This window comes from Ciconia boyciana, chromosome 1, assembly GCF_034638445.1.
Source record: "Ciconia boyciana chromosome 1, ASM3463844v1, whole genome shotgun sequence".
In the NCBI taxonomy this organism is placed as follows: Eukaryota; Metazoa; Chordata; class Aves; order Ciconiiformes; family Ciconiidae; genus Ciconia; species Ciconia boyciana.
Window position 1 is genome coordinate 173405664 of NC_132934.1, and position 15347 is coordinate 173421010.

Genomic DNA, 15347 nt, shown 5'->3' on the forward strand with positions numbered 1-15347 from the left:
AGACAATGATGCTTAAAACACATAATGGAAATACGTAATGAAAATACTAAAAGATAGCAAAGGGTGATCCCTACTCCCTTTTGGTTGAAAATGCCATTATATTTTCCATTAACACTTGTAAGTCACAACCAGCTGAAATGCATTACGTGAAGAGTAAATGGATGGTGTTGGCTGGCTAAATGTATTGGCAAAGGACTTCTGTGTATATGTGTGTTTCAGGAACTTGTAACCCTTAATCCTAATTTTAAAATCTAATTTGATATAGGCATCATCATGAAAATTTTGTTGGGTACCAGGATGACAACCTCTTCCAGGATGAGATGAGGTACCTGCGCTCAACTTCAGTACCTGCACCGTACATCTCAGTTACTCCTGATGCAAGCCCTAATGTCTTTGAAGAGCCAGAGAGTAACATGAAATCTATGCCCCCAAGGTACTTCCTTGTAATTCTAGGTACTACATAAAAATGCTGAAGCATTAGCATAACACCAATTTAAAAAAAAAAACCAAAAACACATTGCTGTAGTTAAGTGGCTAAAGTATCAGATCAGCCCAAGTCAATCTCTGAAATGGCAGTAAAAAAGCCAAAAACATATGAAGCTGTAGTTAGAAAAATATCTTTAGTGAATCGTAGCATATCAGGTATATTTTCAACTACTAGCAATGCAAGTTTGCAAATCAGATTTGAAACTTTTAACTGTAATACAAACCAATTGCTTCTCTCTAGAAAGGTCTTGGTTTTACAACCTAAATATGAAAAAAAGTTTGTTCAGAAATTGATAAGGATTCTTAGCATACCTCAGGGAAATTTATCCATAGTCCTTACGCCAGGCCCCATAGAGACAAATACAATTTTTCCAGAATCTCCAGAACTGCAGAAGTGATCTAAAGAGCAATGGTCCAAGGACCATAGCTGTTGCAAACTCCTTGAAAATGTAGCAGGTTTTTTTCCCTGTATTGCTATTCTTTAACACAACTGACTGTAGTGCAGATTAATGGCCTTTTTGAAAGGAAGTAGCTGTTATCCTCCTTTCAGGATTTCATTCTGAAGGGAAGTTTGAACAGGAGGGAATTTCATTACCTTACATTTTTCAAAGCAAATGTTGCTGCTTCTTTCTGTGGGAAGTTAAAATATCACTGAAGAAATGACAACTTAATGCTATCTAGGACCAAGAGTGCTAGATGGTTTCTATCAGGTTAAGCTAGTTTCTTATCTCATTAAGTTTACTATGATCTAATTAAAGCAATTACAGAATTTTTTGTTTTGCCAGGGGAAAAAAGGCTCTTGCTGTTACTTAATAATAGTCCGGAATCAACTTAGATGCTTGGTGTTTTCAGATGTCAAACAGTGATTCCTCATGTTATAATGAGGAAGTAATGAAGAGAAAACTTGCTTTTAATCTGTTTTTATTTCAATCTGTTATATTCTATACTGACTGCAAAAACAGTTTATTGGAATACTACAATCTACAATGTAGTCTTTTCAGAAATAGAACTTTTCTAACAAAACTCCTTAAGAGTGCATCGTATTGGTATATTCCTTTATTAAAACTGTGGACACCATGGTCTCCTGAGGCCTATAGGGACAGCATAAGCTGGGAGTTCTTCTGCAGACTGTAAGAAGTCCACTAAAGGTAAGGAGTAAAACGTGTCAGAGGCATAGCTGTAGCAATTGAAAATTGGCTTTAAGGCTAATGATGTTAGAAACTCTTACTTCACATAAAGTTCTAAATTTCAGTTGGCTTGCATATTAAAAATTCACTTCATAGATGTTTTCACGTGCATTCTCAGGGCAAATTTGGTCTGAAACTTCAATTCAGGCATGATCTGAATGTTTGTATTCTCTCTAAAAAATACCGAAATTCTTGGAATTTACCATGGACATCATTACGTTTGTTTATAAAGCACTTGCATGCTTTTTCACCATGTGTAATTCTAATACGTGTTCCTTCTTTTCCAGCATTTAAACAGTTATTAGGTACATAAGACAAACTTTCATGCAGTAGTAGCATTGTCATTATGAAATGCATGTGTCTTTGTTTAATATTTATGTATAATTCAAGTATACTTTATATATTTGTTAATGGGTCTATAACTTCACTGATTTTTTTTGTAGTTTGGAAACAAGTCCAATAACAGATACAGATCTTGCGAAGCGTACAGTCTTTCAAAGATCATATTCAGTTGTTGCATCAGAATATGACAAACAGCACTCAATTTTGCCAGCACGTGTAAAGGCGATCCCTAGGAGACGAGTCAACAGTGGAGATGCAGGTAAGAGCACAGACATCCAGAAGCAGTGAAAAAATATTCAAGGATATGGCATTGGATTTACAGTTCTCCTTGGAAACTGTAGACAAATATACATTTTTATAAATACATGTAATGGCTTTTATTTCTATTTATTAATAAATATTAGCTGTTTGTTAATCCACACAGGATTAGTTTAAGAACAGATCAGGAATTACTGCGGTTCTGAAATTTGTGGTGCATCTTTTGTGTTTGATTTAAAGGTTAAAGTGGTATTGTCTTTCTCAGTTGAAGCATCTTTTTTCCAAATTGCTTTTTTAAACGCATTTTTCTCATAGAAAAAATGAACAAAAATATAAATTCTAAAATTGCTCTATTGCTTTTTATTTTTACTGTGGCTATAAAATTAAAATGCAGAAAGAATCTAATGTATGCATATTTTTATGCTTTTGAATAGAAGTGGGGTCCTCTCTCCTGAGACATCCATCTCCTGAACTTTCTCGGTTAATCTCCGCCCACAGCTCTCTTTCCAAAGGAGAGAGAAATTTCCAGTGGCCAGTATTGGCATTTGTAATCCAGCATCATGATCTGGAAGGACTTGAAATAGCAATGAAACAAGCCTTACGGAAATCTGCTTGCCGAGTCTTTGCCATGGAGGTATTAATGTACTAATGGACCTTCTATGATTAAAATAAGACATTTGTAAATTCTGTCTCATAATTTTTTAAAATAATTTTTATATAGATTAAAAATCAAAAAAGAAATTTTGTGATGTGCAGTAAACCTATTCTAAAAGTTCACTTGTGTTCTTAACTCTAAAAGTTATAAATACAAAAGTATTGCCTGTAAACCTTCTCCAATAGTTTATCTGTTGTGTAGAAAATCTCTGATAAAAGAATATTATTAAGGCTGCAAAAATAAATTATACAAATACTGTTTTCTCCTCATTTGCTCAGCATCTTCCTGTTCTTACTTGCCATTCCTTTTTCAAATCTTGGACTAAGTATTCTTTCTTTAGAATTGTTTTGGTCCTAGTAATATCTAGATATTTCACAGCTTCTTTCTGAGATGGGTGAATGCTATCCCTGTTCTGTAGATAGTGAATGAGCAACCAAAAGATCCATTAAAGATCAGTTGCTTCAATAAAAGCTGCAAGTGGCATCCTCACTGAGGCCATTTTTTTAATTTCAGCTAAGCTTTAATAAAGTTTCTTCTGAATTTGTATACAGCATGGGTATTTTTCAAGTATTTGTAGCAAGTATTTGTGTGAAAATATAGGTGGATTTTCTCAGATAAAGTAAAAAATACACCTCTATCGTTAAGCACCACCCGTCAAATTTCCAAACATCAATGTGCAGAAGTATTGCAGCTTTTAGAAGACTATAAGAATGTTACAATTTTTAAAACCCTTTTTCCCCACTATGTTGATTTTTTTTTGAAGTCGTTGAATTGTTGCATTAATTCAGTCAATGGCAGAGACCAAACAAGGAAACCAAATCTCAGCTTACAGAGTTCTAAATTAAAAAGGATCTTTACTTTGTTAACTGGTTTGAATAGTAAGGAGTCCTGCCACTTTATCCTGTAATAATCTCTGAAAATACCTAAGAACTTTGCTTTTTCATCCTTAAAGTTTTTTTCAAAGAACTTATTTTTGTGTATGCTGTTTGTGAATTACTTTGCTGTGTCCCCTGTAATATAGTTGTCACTTTAAGAAACTGTTTTAGCTACAGAGCAATGTGTCTTACTTGAAGACCTCTGCATTATAATTTGCCTGTCCAAAAGCATCAGAGCACCTCCTTACATAAATGGTTTAAGAAATGGTTTTAGTCCAGGTTTGCTTAACCAATAGGTAATTCCTTGTGTGTATTTTACTTTAGGCTTTCAACTGGCTTCTTTGTAATGTCATTCAAACAACTTCTCTTCATGATATTTTGTGGCATTTTGTGGCTTCCCTGACTCCTGCACCTGTAGAGCCTGAAGAAGAGGAGGATGAAGAAAATAAATCAAATAAAGAAAATGCAGAACAAGTAAGTGAGGTTCAGCATTCCTTTTGTAAATACAGTATCACTGTTGAATTTGTAGTCAATTTAGAAATATTTTTATTATGTGGTTAAAAAAAAAAAAAAACCACACACACAAAAAACCCAAACCTTAATCCTCTCTGTGAAACAGAACCATAATTATGGAATGAAAATTCTTAGTCTTAAATTGTAGTTGAACTCTTTTGATAGTCATAGATTAACTTTTCTTCTAAAATTACCAAATTTTGTGTGATGGTGAATTAGTCTTTTAATGCATTATTTTTGTGAGTATTCATGGGAAAGAAGGGGAAAAAAAAAAGGCACAAGCACATTGCTAATCCAGTAACAAAAAAAATGAGTTTGCTTTTTATTCTTCCTTTGCCTCCCCAAAAAGAAGAGAGAAAAGAACAAAGCTTCTCTGAAAAATATTTCCTGTTTGGTCTGCTGTGTCTTTCAGTGCTTTAAGAAAAGTCTATAGTTAATTCTGAAAAATCTATAGTTAATTTAAGTAATTATATATATATATATATGAAAATAATTATATGTGTATACTAGATATAGTTAATTTAGTGATTTAAGAAAAATCCATAGTTAGTTCTGAAAATGTACCATGTAAAATGTATAGTCTAACATATCACTCTTCCAAAAGGTATCTTCATATAATCTCTTCTAGTTTTAGCTCCGAATGAAAACATTATCATGTCTACAATTAATAGCTCAAGAAATCATGCTAGTGCTGCTAGTAAGCCAGGGTAATTTTTATCACTTCAAATCTAATCTAGCTTTGAAATGAGAAGTTCTGAAATGAGTTGTTTCAGCATTGCAGCCCTGGTACATTGCTACAGTTGTTTACAAAGCAACTGTAGTCTTGTCCTAAATTTTATGTGGGATATCAGCTTTTCCATGCTACTGTATCAACATGCAGATTTATAATTCTACTTACTTATTTTCAAGTGTGCCAAATTCTTGTACGTATACATTAAAGCTGATTTGCGGTAGCTCTGTGTATTATATTCTGAATATTGTTTCTGTGCTTGGCTCCAGCAATTTTCTGCCTTCTAATAATTTCAACTGCTCCATCAAAACCACTGCTAATGTGTTCCCACTGGTCCTTATGCCGGTCAACCTCCAAAACAAGAACCTTTACTATATGAAAGAATAAACAAATATTGTCTTAGCTGTAGTTTGGATAATTACTGACTGAAAGATAAAGTATGCCACTTCTGCTCTGGTGGGAATGCTGCTTCTCTTGTTATATAACGAAAGAGGGACTTAAAAAAAATTTTCCTTGGTCACTTGGCTAGGATGAATAAGTTTATGGCATACAAGAAACTGGCAACAGTTTTCAGCTAATTGTTAAATATCACTCAGGTGATATATATTCAAACCACAACATCTTCCTTCAGTAGTCTGATCATATGATAAAAATACCCATTTAAATATACGTACACAATGTAATAAATCCAAGGCAGTTTGGTGCTTTTCCACAACTGGGATTCATTTCCTTATGTGAAATATTTTTACATATTCTTTTAATATATTGGGAGAGGGTTGAGAAATCCCAGTAATGAATTCTGTAAAAATGGGGGATGGGGATCTAGAACCATGTATGGTTGAATGCATAAGGTATAGCTTCAAGGGCAGTGTGCTTGCTAAAGCAAAACAGAATGCAAGAATTACTAAACTGCAGAGGAGACAGGGGGAGCAGGATGCTATCTGTGTAGATAGAATCCTTGGGGGGAAGAGGAATACCTAGGCTTTGAACTTTTTCTGAATAATTGATTATATTTGGCGTAGAGTTCAATCTCATGCTTCCTACTTCATATGCTAAGTACACTTTACCACATTACATCCTCCAGGAAAATACAGAGAAATGTCTGGTTTGATGATTCTTGTCTAGGTAAGCAGGTGCCTAAAATTCATTTCAAATAAGACTGCAGCATTTCTAGGCATTCAAGCAGTCGAGATCCATGGGAAATCTACTTCCAAGAATATACGTAGACAATTTAATGGGTTTAAAATAATAACTTTGAATCTGGCTTTGGATGTCAGTATGTTGGGGGCATGCAGTTGGGTTCCGTGGCTCAAGCAGGATCAGATTTTCTTTTAAAAACAAAGCAGTTTAGAAGGCAAAGGAAACAGTTTGTATCCTTCCTAGATCAGTCTTTCCCTGCCTTCTGAAATAGGATAGCACAATCAGTACCACCTCCTCTTTCTCTGCTACTCTTCCCCATAACACACCTCGCTGGCCCTCACCCTCTTTGGTCCTCTGCCACTGCCTTTGTACCCACTGCCCAGTGGAACTTGGCTCCCAAAGCACAGCTGTTCTGATACTGACACACCTTAATCATTATTTTCACAGCTCTAATGAAATAAAGCAGCTGATAACCTTAGCTTAATTAGCAAGTTTGCTGTGATTGGTTTTTGCTGCTCAAAGAAGTTATTAACAGCTGGAATACGTTAATTTTTCTAGAGGTATTGTTTGGGGGAGGGGTGTGTCTTTTGTTGGTTTGTTGTTGTTGTTAAGTTATTGCAACTTAATGTTTCACATTTTTAAATCATGAGAAATATCTGGTAGTATACTTTCTGAATTCTTTGTTTGGTGTTGACGTATAACTTGTTATTGTAAAAATTCTCTGACAGGAACTGCTTTGAAGTTCGCATTCATTATATGATTGTTGCAGTTACTCTTAAATCAAATATAAATGATTTTATTTCTATTTATTTAACCTTTTGTCTGCAAGCCTGTTAACAACATACAAATTGCTTCATATCTTAGGAGAAAGACACAAGAGTATGTGAACATCCTCTGTCAGATATAGTGATTGCTGGTGAAGCGGCTCACCCATTACCCCACACTTTTCATCGCCTCCTCCAGACGATCTCTGACCTTATGATGTCTCTTCCCAGTGGTAGTGCATTACAACAAATGGCCTTAAGGTAAGCACAAATTAAGAAAATTCTTAGAAGGCTGGAAATGTCGTAACATTATAGATTAAAAGATGTTGCAATGTTGATAGGAAGTTTGAAACAACTTCATGTGCCTGTGTGAAAAGGAGCGTGTGTATCCTTATGCACAGGAAAGATATATGTAAAAGGGGTGTGTGTGTGTTTATACATATAAATACTAGTATGAAAGACTTTGTAGAGAAAAATGTAGTTGCTTTTGAATTCTGTACTGTATCCACTGTGAAAAAAATACATATTATTGAATAATATGGTAGTATCTGTGTGTATGTGCATGGTAGTGTAATAGCTTTTGCTTAGAAATCTGTCATCTGAATAGTATCCTTAAACTGTTTGAATTTTTTCCTGTGTATCTGTCTCAAAGATACAAATTTAATAATAATTATTCTGTTCACTGCTAAAATTCTAAGAAGAGTTTATTCCTGCCTTCCTCCAAAAGATGCATAGAAACACTTAAGATCCTGCAAAAATTGGAAGTTAAAGGTTTACAGAAAACATTTGGAGAAGCAAAAATGTTATTAATAGCTTTGCTGATAGGTTATGTGTTTTAAACAATCTTCAAAATTTCAGAATCCACTAAATATGTTTTCAGGTGCTGGAGTCTCAAATTCAAACAATCTGATCACCAGTTCCTGCACCAGAGCAATGTTTTTCATCATATCAACAATATTTTGTCTAAATCTGATGATGGAGATAGTGAAGAGAGTTTTAGTATCAGTGTTCAGTCTGGTTTTGAAGTCATGAATCAGGCAAGTATTATACCTCTCTCTCAAAAGCAGAGGTCAATTGTGAACAGCCTCTACTTCCTATAATCATTCTGTTTGAATTAAAACATCTTTTATCGCAATGTCATATTTCCTTGAAGATATCTCAGTTTGGGATCTTGTTGCTGATATTCAGATTCTCATATTTAGCTTCAGAGGTTCAAATATTGTCCCTCAGCCTGTATACCACTCAAACCTAAATTTTGGAGCAGTGCTTGTAAGTGCTTGTTTGCAAGTAAAGTGTTTGGGGATCTCTTATAGTTCATTTAGTTAATTCATTTGATTCATTGAGTTCGTTCATTTTTTAAATGCTGCGTACTTGCAGTTTTTAGTTGCTTATGTCATTTTTTTTGTTGTTGTTCTGTTATTCTGAAGAGCACAAATTAGTACTCCTAATGAATATTTTTAAAGTGTTTTCTTCCGTTTATTCATACATTTAGGCATTCACTAATGTATTATGCTGTTAGCTATTAATATTCCCTCTGGTTTAAAGGGCTGAATAATTTAAACCAATAAATGACAAATTTCTTCTTTAATTCAGAGAGCATATTCCTCAGAACAGATATGTCGGTATGATTTTAAAAATTTTAAATAATGCCTGTATTTGGGCATGGTTTCAGATATTTTAAATGGTCTCATTTGTTTTCACAGGAACTGTGTATAGTGGTTTGTCTAAAAGACCTAACCAGCATTGTTGACATTAAAACATCAAGCCGACCTGCCATGATTGGTAGCTTAACAGATGGATCTACAGAAACATTCTGGGAGTCAGGAGATGAAGATAAAAATAAAACTAAAAACATCACAATTAACTGTGTGAAAGGAATCAACGCACGTTATGTGTGTGTTCATGTAGACAATTCCAGAGATCTTGGGGTAAGAGGAAAATGAAATTAAATGTCTCTCATTGAAGGTGCATAGTCAAAGTTGTATATATTCATCAATCAAGAACCACTGTTTCTTTGTCCAGTTCAGTTTGTAATTCTAATTCAGAAGCTCATGTTTCAAAATAAAGTTTCTAATTCTTCTGGTTTTGAAAGCAATACCTAATATGATCAGACCAATTCAACCGAATTTGGAGTTTGCGTGAACCTGAGGCTGGCAGACTTAATTCTCAGTGGCATGTTCAAATAAAGAGTTTTCATAAAATCCAAGCTATTTTCTAGACTTCTGACTACCACAAAGTACAACTGTCCAATGTGTCCCACCTCAAAATTTCTACCTTTTCACCTCAGTTCATCTTATGCAGAGTAATAATACTTTGTAAAACATGGAATTGTTAAATATAGGGAAATTCTAACATGGTTAATTTAAGTAACTTGATCTATAATAATAATAATGCTGATAGGCCATAACTGAGTATCTCAGAACTGTATCACCTTGCCAGAAAGAGACAACCTTTTCACTTACTACATTCATGTGTATTGATCTGTACAGTAATGTTACAAATATATCTTCATTTCAACTACAGGTTTTCATACAAGGAGCAAGTTTGTTTATTTTTCGAGAGCTGTGCTTTGGAATTCTTTGTCCTTGGTTTTGATCACTTTTAAAATGTATTTTCGTAATGAAACAACTTGTCTCTCTCTTATATACGTACTCTGTTAATATGGAAGAAATAGTCAGAATGGTCCTCAGTTGAAGTATTTTGTTCTTATTTCGTTTTGTTGCAGAACAAAGTAACTTCAATGACCTTTCTAACTGGCAAGGCAGTAGAAGATCTCTGCAGAATAAAGCAGGTAAACATTTTAACAGTTGACATTGAAAAATTGCTGTCATTTTTTGGCTACATATAGCAGAGGTCCAATAAACTGTTTGGTTTCTTTTAGGGGTACTTATATCAGAATATACCTGAAATAATTGCATTAAGTAGTATTACATCTTGTTAGATATTCTGATGCCTGGCTTCTTAGTGTTGCACTGTCATTGCCTTTTATCTGCTTCACGGAATCATTTTTCGTCAGAGAAACGCAGCTTAAGAGTGAGGAGAAGTAGAAACACTGTGAGAAGGAGAAGAATTATTTATCCTCAACCCGAGTTTTTCTAGTTACATGGTCTAATACATGTTTATAGCACACATTTTACCCTGCCATTTTAGTTCTCAGCTTCAGGTAGCTGAAGACTTCTGTCCAGAGACTCAAGTTCAGAATGGTATTAAATCTTTGTACTTCTGTTGCTAAGCCAAATGATAGATGCATGGTTTTTACACAGAGAACAATGTTTTGTGTTTTGACACTGATGTGACCTATCAAAGTTATTTAAGGTTTCAAGCAGGCAGTTATCATTTTGGCTCAAAACTTTATTATTTGGATTATTGACAGTCAGTAATACAATTCTTCAAGAAGAAGCATTGTCTTACTACAGAGGAATGGTTTGCTTTACCTCTTATCCTTAGAGAGCGTTTAAGGCAAAGATACATCTCCAAAAGATGTTATAAATCTGAAGAAATTAAACTTTGGTACAGTGGGCTCTTACACACACTCACACTTCACTGTTTAGTATATACGCAGACAGATATAAAGTTTGTGTGCGTATTGTCTGTGAGTATATATGTAGATAGAAAATATAGATGGACACTCCCCCTCCCTCCTTGGAGAATTATTTTTTTGTGAGAAGACTGACTTGGTATGTCTACCTATCCAGCTAAATAAGAGAAGGCCACGGCAGAGCTCAAGTGCTGGACTTGTGATCATTCATACAGCTTGTTAGCTCACTCCCTAGCTTTGTTTCTGCCTGCTCAAACACGGTGCCCAGGCATTTTTCCAGGGTTGTTTTACTCCCAGAAGACAGGCAAGACTTGATTCAGCTTTGCTCCCTCCTTGCTCAACAATCTTCTGACACTTCTGCAACAGGTTTTTTATCTTCAAGCACGCCAACATACCATACCCTAACTCATGCATACCCTCTGTCTCTTGATATTTAAAAAAAAAAAAAAAAGTCAGTCTTGTCTGCTGCAGCACAGTTCAATGCAGACACTGAGAATTAGTGTAGAAATGGGAAATAACAAATATTAGCTTGATTATAAATGAGTCTTTGGGCCCTATGGATGCAAGAGAGGGCTCACTTGGCTCAGGGCCAAGTGTAATTTAGGCCCCCTCAGCTCTGAGCAGTGGTGTGAGGCACTGCACCCTATTGGTTTTTATATTCCAGCAGTGACATCACAGTTGAAATCGTATAACATTAATTGCATTCTTTTTATTAAACCATATTTATTTACAAATTAATTTGATATAGTTCATCTGTCTTTCTTACAATTATTAAGTCCTGCATCTCTTGATAAGGATATCAGACATTGACTTTCACAAAGTTAAGATTTCTTTTGCAGGGGTTTATGTGAATAGGGATGGAATAACTTAAGTACTGATAATGGTGTGTTATATTTTCAGATAAATTCTGGTGGCTTTTTTTTTTTAAATTAAAAGTTAATATTAGTTCAAAGTGGTTTTTTGAATATGTGAACTATTGCTTAGAGAATAAAAGGGATAGATAACCCACTATTTTAATAGGCTTTAAAGACAATAAATGGGTATATGTAATTTCATTTATGTTTGAGAAATTTTTTTATCTGAAATCATGAAGTTGAATAATTTTATAATTAAGCATGTTAGTCTCACTCTTCAGAATGAAAATTTCATATCAAATACTGTATTAGTTCCAGTGATATATGATGGGTTTGTTTTAGAGGTAGGTGACTTTTTGTTTGATGTAATGTCAGTTCCCATCTTTATATTCCTGTTTAATAGGTAGACTTGGATTCAAGACATATTGGCTGGGTAACAAGCGAACTTCCTGGGGGTGATAATCACATCATCAAAATTGAATTGAAGGGTCCAGAGAACACACTAAGAGTTCGACAAGTGAAAATTCTTGGATGGAAAGATGGTGAAAGCATTAAAATAGCAGGCCAGATTTCTGCAAGTGTAGCTCAACAAAGAAACTGTGAATCTGAGACGCTGCGAGTATTCCGACTTATTACATCCCAGGTGGGAATTAATGATGTGTTATACGGTGAAAGTTACTATAAATCATAGACTTTCCGTGCTTTATGTTTTAATGTAAAATGTCACATCTGCACAAGTTTGTCTTTGAGATAAGCTAATTGTCACTGTCTTTCTTCCAGGTATTTGGAAAACTCATCTCCGGAGATGCTGAGCCAACCCCAGAACAAGAAGAAAAAGCACTGTTGTCTTCCCCAGAAGGAGAAGAAAAAGTACACAATGTATTTATTTGTATTCTATCAATAATACTTTGCTGAAAAAATGATCCAGGATGATTTTCAGTATTTGTCCTATGTCTTATGCTACATAATTTTCAGATCAAAACAGAAGTAAAATGTAAAAATTGCTTATTTTTTAAAAATTGTCATTGATTTTTTATTAGTAAATTATAATTGGAGCATATGTGTTTAATGGAAACATCATAGCAAAGGTGGCTCAAATTATGCCTACAATTACAGAATTACTTAACACCTGCAGGAATGGTCAACCTGAAAGTCCTTCTTGCCTATTATCTTGTGCCTTAAGAGGGGCTCTGTTGATGTTTAGAGAAAAAGTATTAAGAAACCGCACTAGTATCCTTTTACCTAGTATATTCTCCTGTCTTCCAGCAAGGATTAGTTTAAGAAGTGTTCCTGAAAAGGTCATTGTATCTGGACTGTCATGTTTAATAGCCAAAACTGGACTGTCCCCAATGAAAGTAATTTCGTTTTTCAGAAGACACATGGTTTTGCTTTACCCAGTACCTTGTGGCAATAAGTTCCATGACTGAATTATTCATTTTGTAAAAGTGTACTTTTCTCATGCCTGCTGTGTGGTGACTTAATTGTGTGTTCCCTGTTTCTTTTATTGTGAAATATATAAACTGAAAAGTATATTCCGTGCACTGCTTTACAAAGACTTAATCAGTGATTGTGTTAAGCTACGTGAAGAGGCTGAATCTTGGATAATTATACTTCACTTGTTTTGCTTATTGATTATTCTATTTCATTTCATGCTCAAATTTCCTCTTATAAAGAGAAAGAAAGTAAATACATCTAAGAGGTATTTATTAACCATAGTTAAATTGATCTTGCTTATATATCTTATTTCCCTGTAACAAAAAGCTACACATTTTTAGAACAAAGTTTGTTGATATTCCATGTTAATTGCTACAGTAATTAAGAAACGTTCTTGAAACTCTTGATCTAATATTAAATATGCTTTTTATGAAGGCAACATCAGATGCAGACCTGAAGGAGCACATGGTAGGGATCATATTCAGCCGGAGCAAACTGACAAATTTGCAGAAGCAGGTTTGTTCATTCTGAAATGCTTTGAGGATTAAATGTTGGTGTGTTGTAATAAATGTGCTCATTTTCAGTGAATATACCTTTTACTTGACACTTTCACTTCTTCTGGCGTTCTTTATAATCAAATTTTGGTTTACATTTTAAATAGTACGTGTGTGCATTTTATATGAAAAATCTGCTGAAATTGACACTGAAAAAATCCATTTTAATAGGATAAAAAAATATGCTGTTAGACTCAATTTTAAAAGAAAGGTTTTAGAATTGAGTTGTAAATGGTACTTATTCATGTTTGCTGATAATAATAGCATAACAGTAGACCCTCTCAAATTTCTAGGAGAGGTTCAGAGACAGTTTAGATTCTTAGTTTTGCACGTGTTTTCTCCCCGTGTCTGTCATCAAAAACTATTTAGGCTTGATAAAATTTAATCTTAAGGATCTATGCACTGATTACCTTTTTAAATTATTCTTTCCTGCAGTCAGTGAAAGTTTGGGTTTGTGGTTTTCTTACTTATCTTTGTTTTTCTTAACATAAAGCAGTAGTTAGAGTAAGTTTTTTCTTTTTATTTTGAATACTTAATTTTTTAAATATACCAACTAAAGCATCTTTTATATTATCTTTATTACACCTATCACGAGACAAACATTGCTGTAAAGATTTTTCACAGTAATACAATAAGTATTAGTTTCATTTTGAAGTTTGTTAGATTAGTAGGTCATGCAGAATCTACTTTTTTGTCACCCATCTTAGCAAACTTTAAAATCTCTTCAATATGCTTTTTAACATGCTATTGGTAAAATTAAAACATGGTTTCTAAAATTTTTTAAGCTTCCTGAATAGTAAACTAAACAAGAGACTAAGTCTTTCAATAAGTCTTTTTCTTTTGTGGGTGTGGCGTAAATGTGTTTCTTTGGGGTTTTTTGTGTGTAGTTTTTTTAACCTGAATTCTATGTAAAAAGCAATTTAAAAGGCAGGAACTACAATAAAAAAAGATTTATTTCAATGAAATATTCCAGAATGATGATGAGCAAATTCAGTATTAAATCTAAATCTTAACTCTAAAGAATTTTATCTAATCTTTACTCTAAATTTAAATCTAAACTTTATTCTTCATTTGAATTTATGTTGAAAAGTAATTTAAGCACAGGCCAAATTTCACAGGCTTTCCATTTTAGTCATAGTTGTGAAGGTACATAAAACACAATCTCCTTCACCTTCTAAAAGTTTTTAAGAGTTACTGTTGCTGTGTATTTGGATTCTGTTTGGATAGGTGTGTGCTCATATAGTCCAGGCCATACGAATGGAAGCAACCCGTGTGCGTGAAGAATGGGAGCATGCCATCTCTAGCAAAGAGAATGCCAACTCGCAGCCTAATGATGAAGATGCTTCTTCTGACGCTTATTGCTTTGAGCTGCTGTCAATGGTTCTGGCATTGAGCGGTTCCAATGTAGGCCGGCAGTATCTGGCTCAGCAGCTGACTCTGCTCCAGGATCTCTTCTCATTACTACACACTGCTTCTCCCAGAGTGCAGAGACAGGTGAGTGCTAATTGGTCCTTGTCTATCTTAGTATTCCTAGAAAAAAGTCTTTAGAATCCTATAATCGTATGTGTGATAGTATAATATGTATTTAGACTTATTTTTTTGTGAAATGTAATTTTGTGTTTCCACTTCGAAAATGTTTTCCTAGTCATACTCGGACCATCCCTATGTTCCACATAGGGAATAATTGTAAATAAAGCAACTTATTTTATTATTGCAATTATGAGGAGAGGTCAAATAGAAATTTATGAACATTTGAAAACAAATTACAGAATCTCTTTTTGGAATTTGTGTCAGTTGTGGGCGGGGGTGTCTAGTTTTTGAATGGGGCTAAAATTAGAAAGTTTGATGTGTTTGATATATAAATACATATATACTCCAGCACCACCACAATTTGACTGTATAAAACTACTTGGAGGAGGTACAAACAGCATTGAAGGCAATGAAGGCTACAGTTATGAAATTAAAATAAACTCACATTTGAGTAAGTTTTTAATGCTTTGTCTCCAAGAGGTAGAAC

The 15347-nt window shown here is 34.1% G+C and overlaps 1 protein-coding gene across 23 annotated transcripts in view; it reads left to right on the forward strand.

The window, feature by feature from the left end:
• MYCBP2 (MYC binding protein 2) overlaps positions 1-15347 on the forward strand; it is a 209376-nt gene that overhangs the window by 173238 nt on the left and 20791 nt on the right. For 21 of the 23 annotated variants that reach the window (XR_012040402.1, XM_072850013.1, XM_072850016.1 and 18 more), the window contains 12 exons: positions 266-433; positions 2117-2274; positions 2708-2907; positions 4128-4277; positions 7051-7211; positions 7831-7987; positions 8654-8878; positions 9676-9741; positions 11746-11985; positions 12123-12221; positions 13212-13292; positions 14558-14824. Coding sequence is in view for 22 of the 23 variants with exons in the window: in XM_072850013.1 (XP_072706114.1) it covers positions 266-433; positions 2117-2274; positions 2708-2907; positions 4128-4277; positions 7051-7211; positions 7831-7987; positions 8654-8878; positions 9676-9741; positions 11746-11985; positions 12123-12221; positions 13212-13292; positions 14558-14824 (1972 nt within the window). In the remaining variant the exon portion in view is untranslated. The remainder of the gene's footprint in view (positions 1-265; positions 434-2116; positions 2275-2707; positions 2908-4127; positions 4278-7050; positions 7212-7830; positions 7988-8653; positions 8879-9675; positions 9742-11745; positions 11986-12122; positions 12222-13211; positions 13293-14557; positions 14825-15347) is intronic. The other 2 variants (XM_072850015.1, XM_072850036.1) reach the window with 1 other exon arrangement.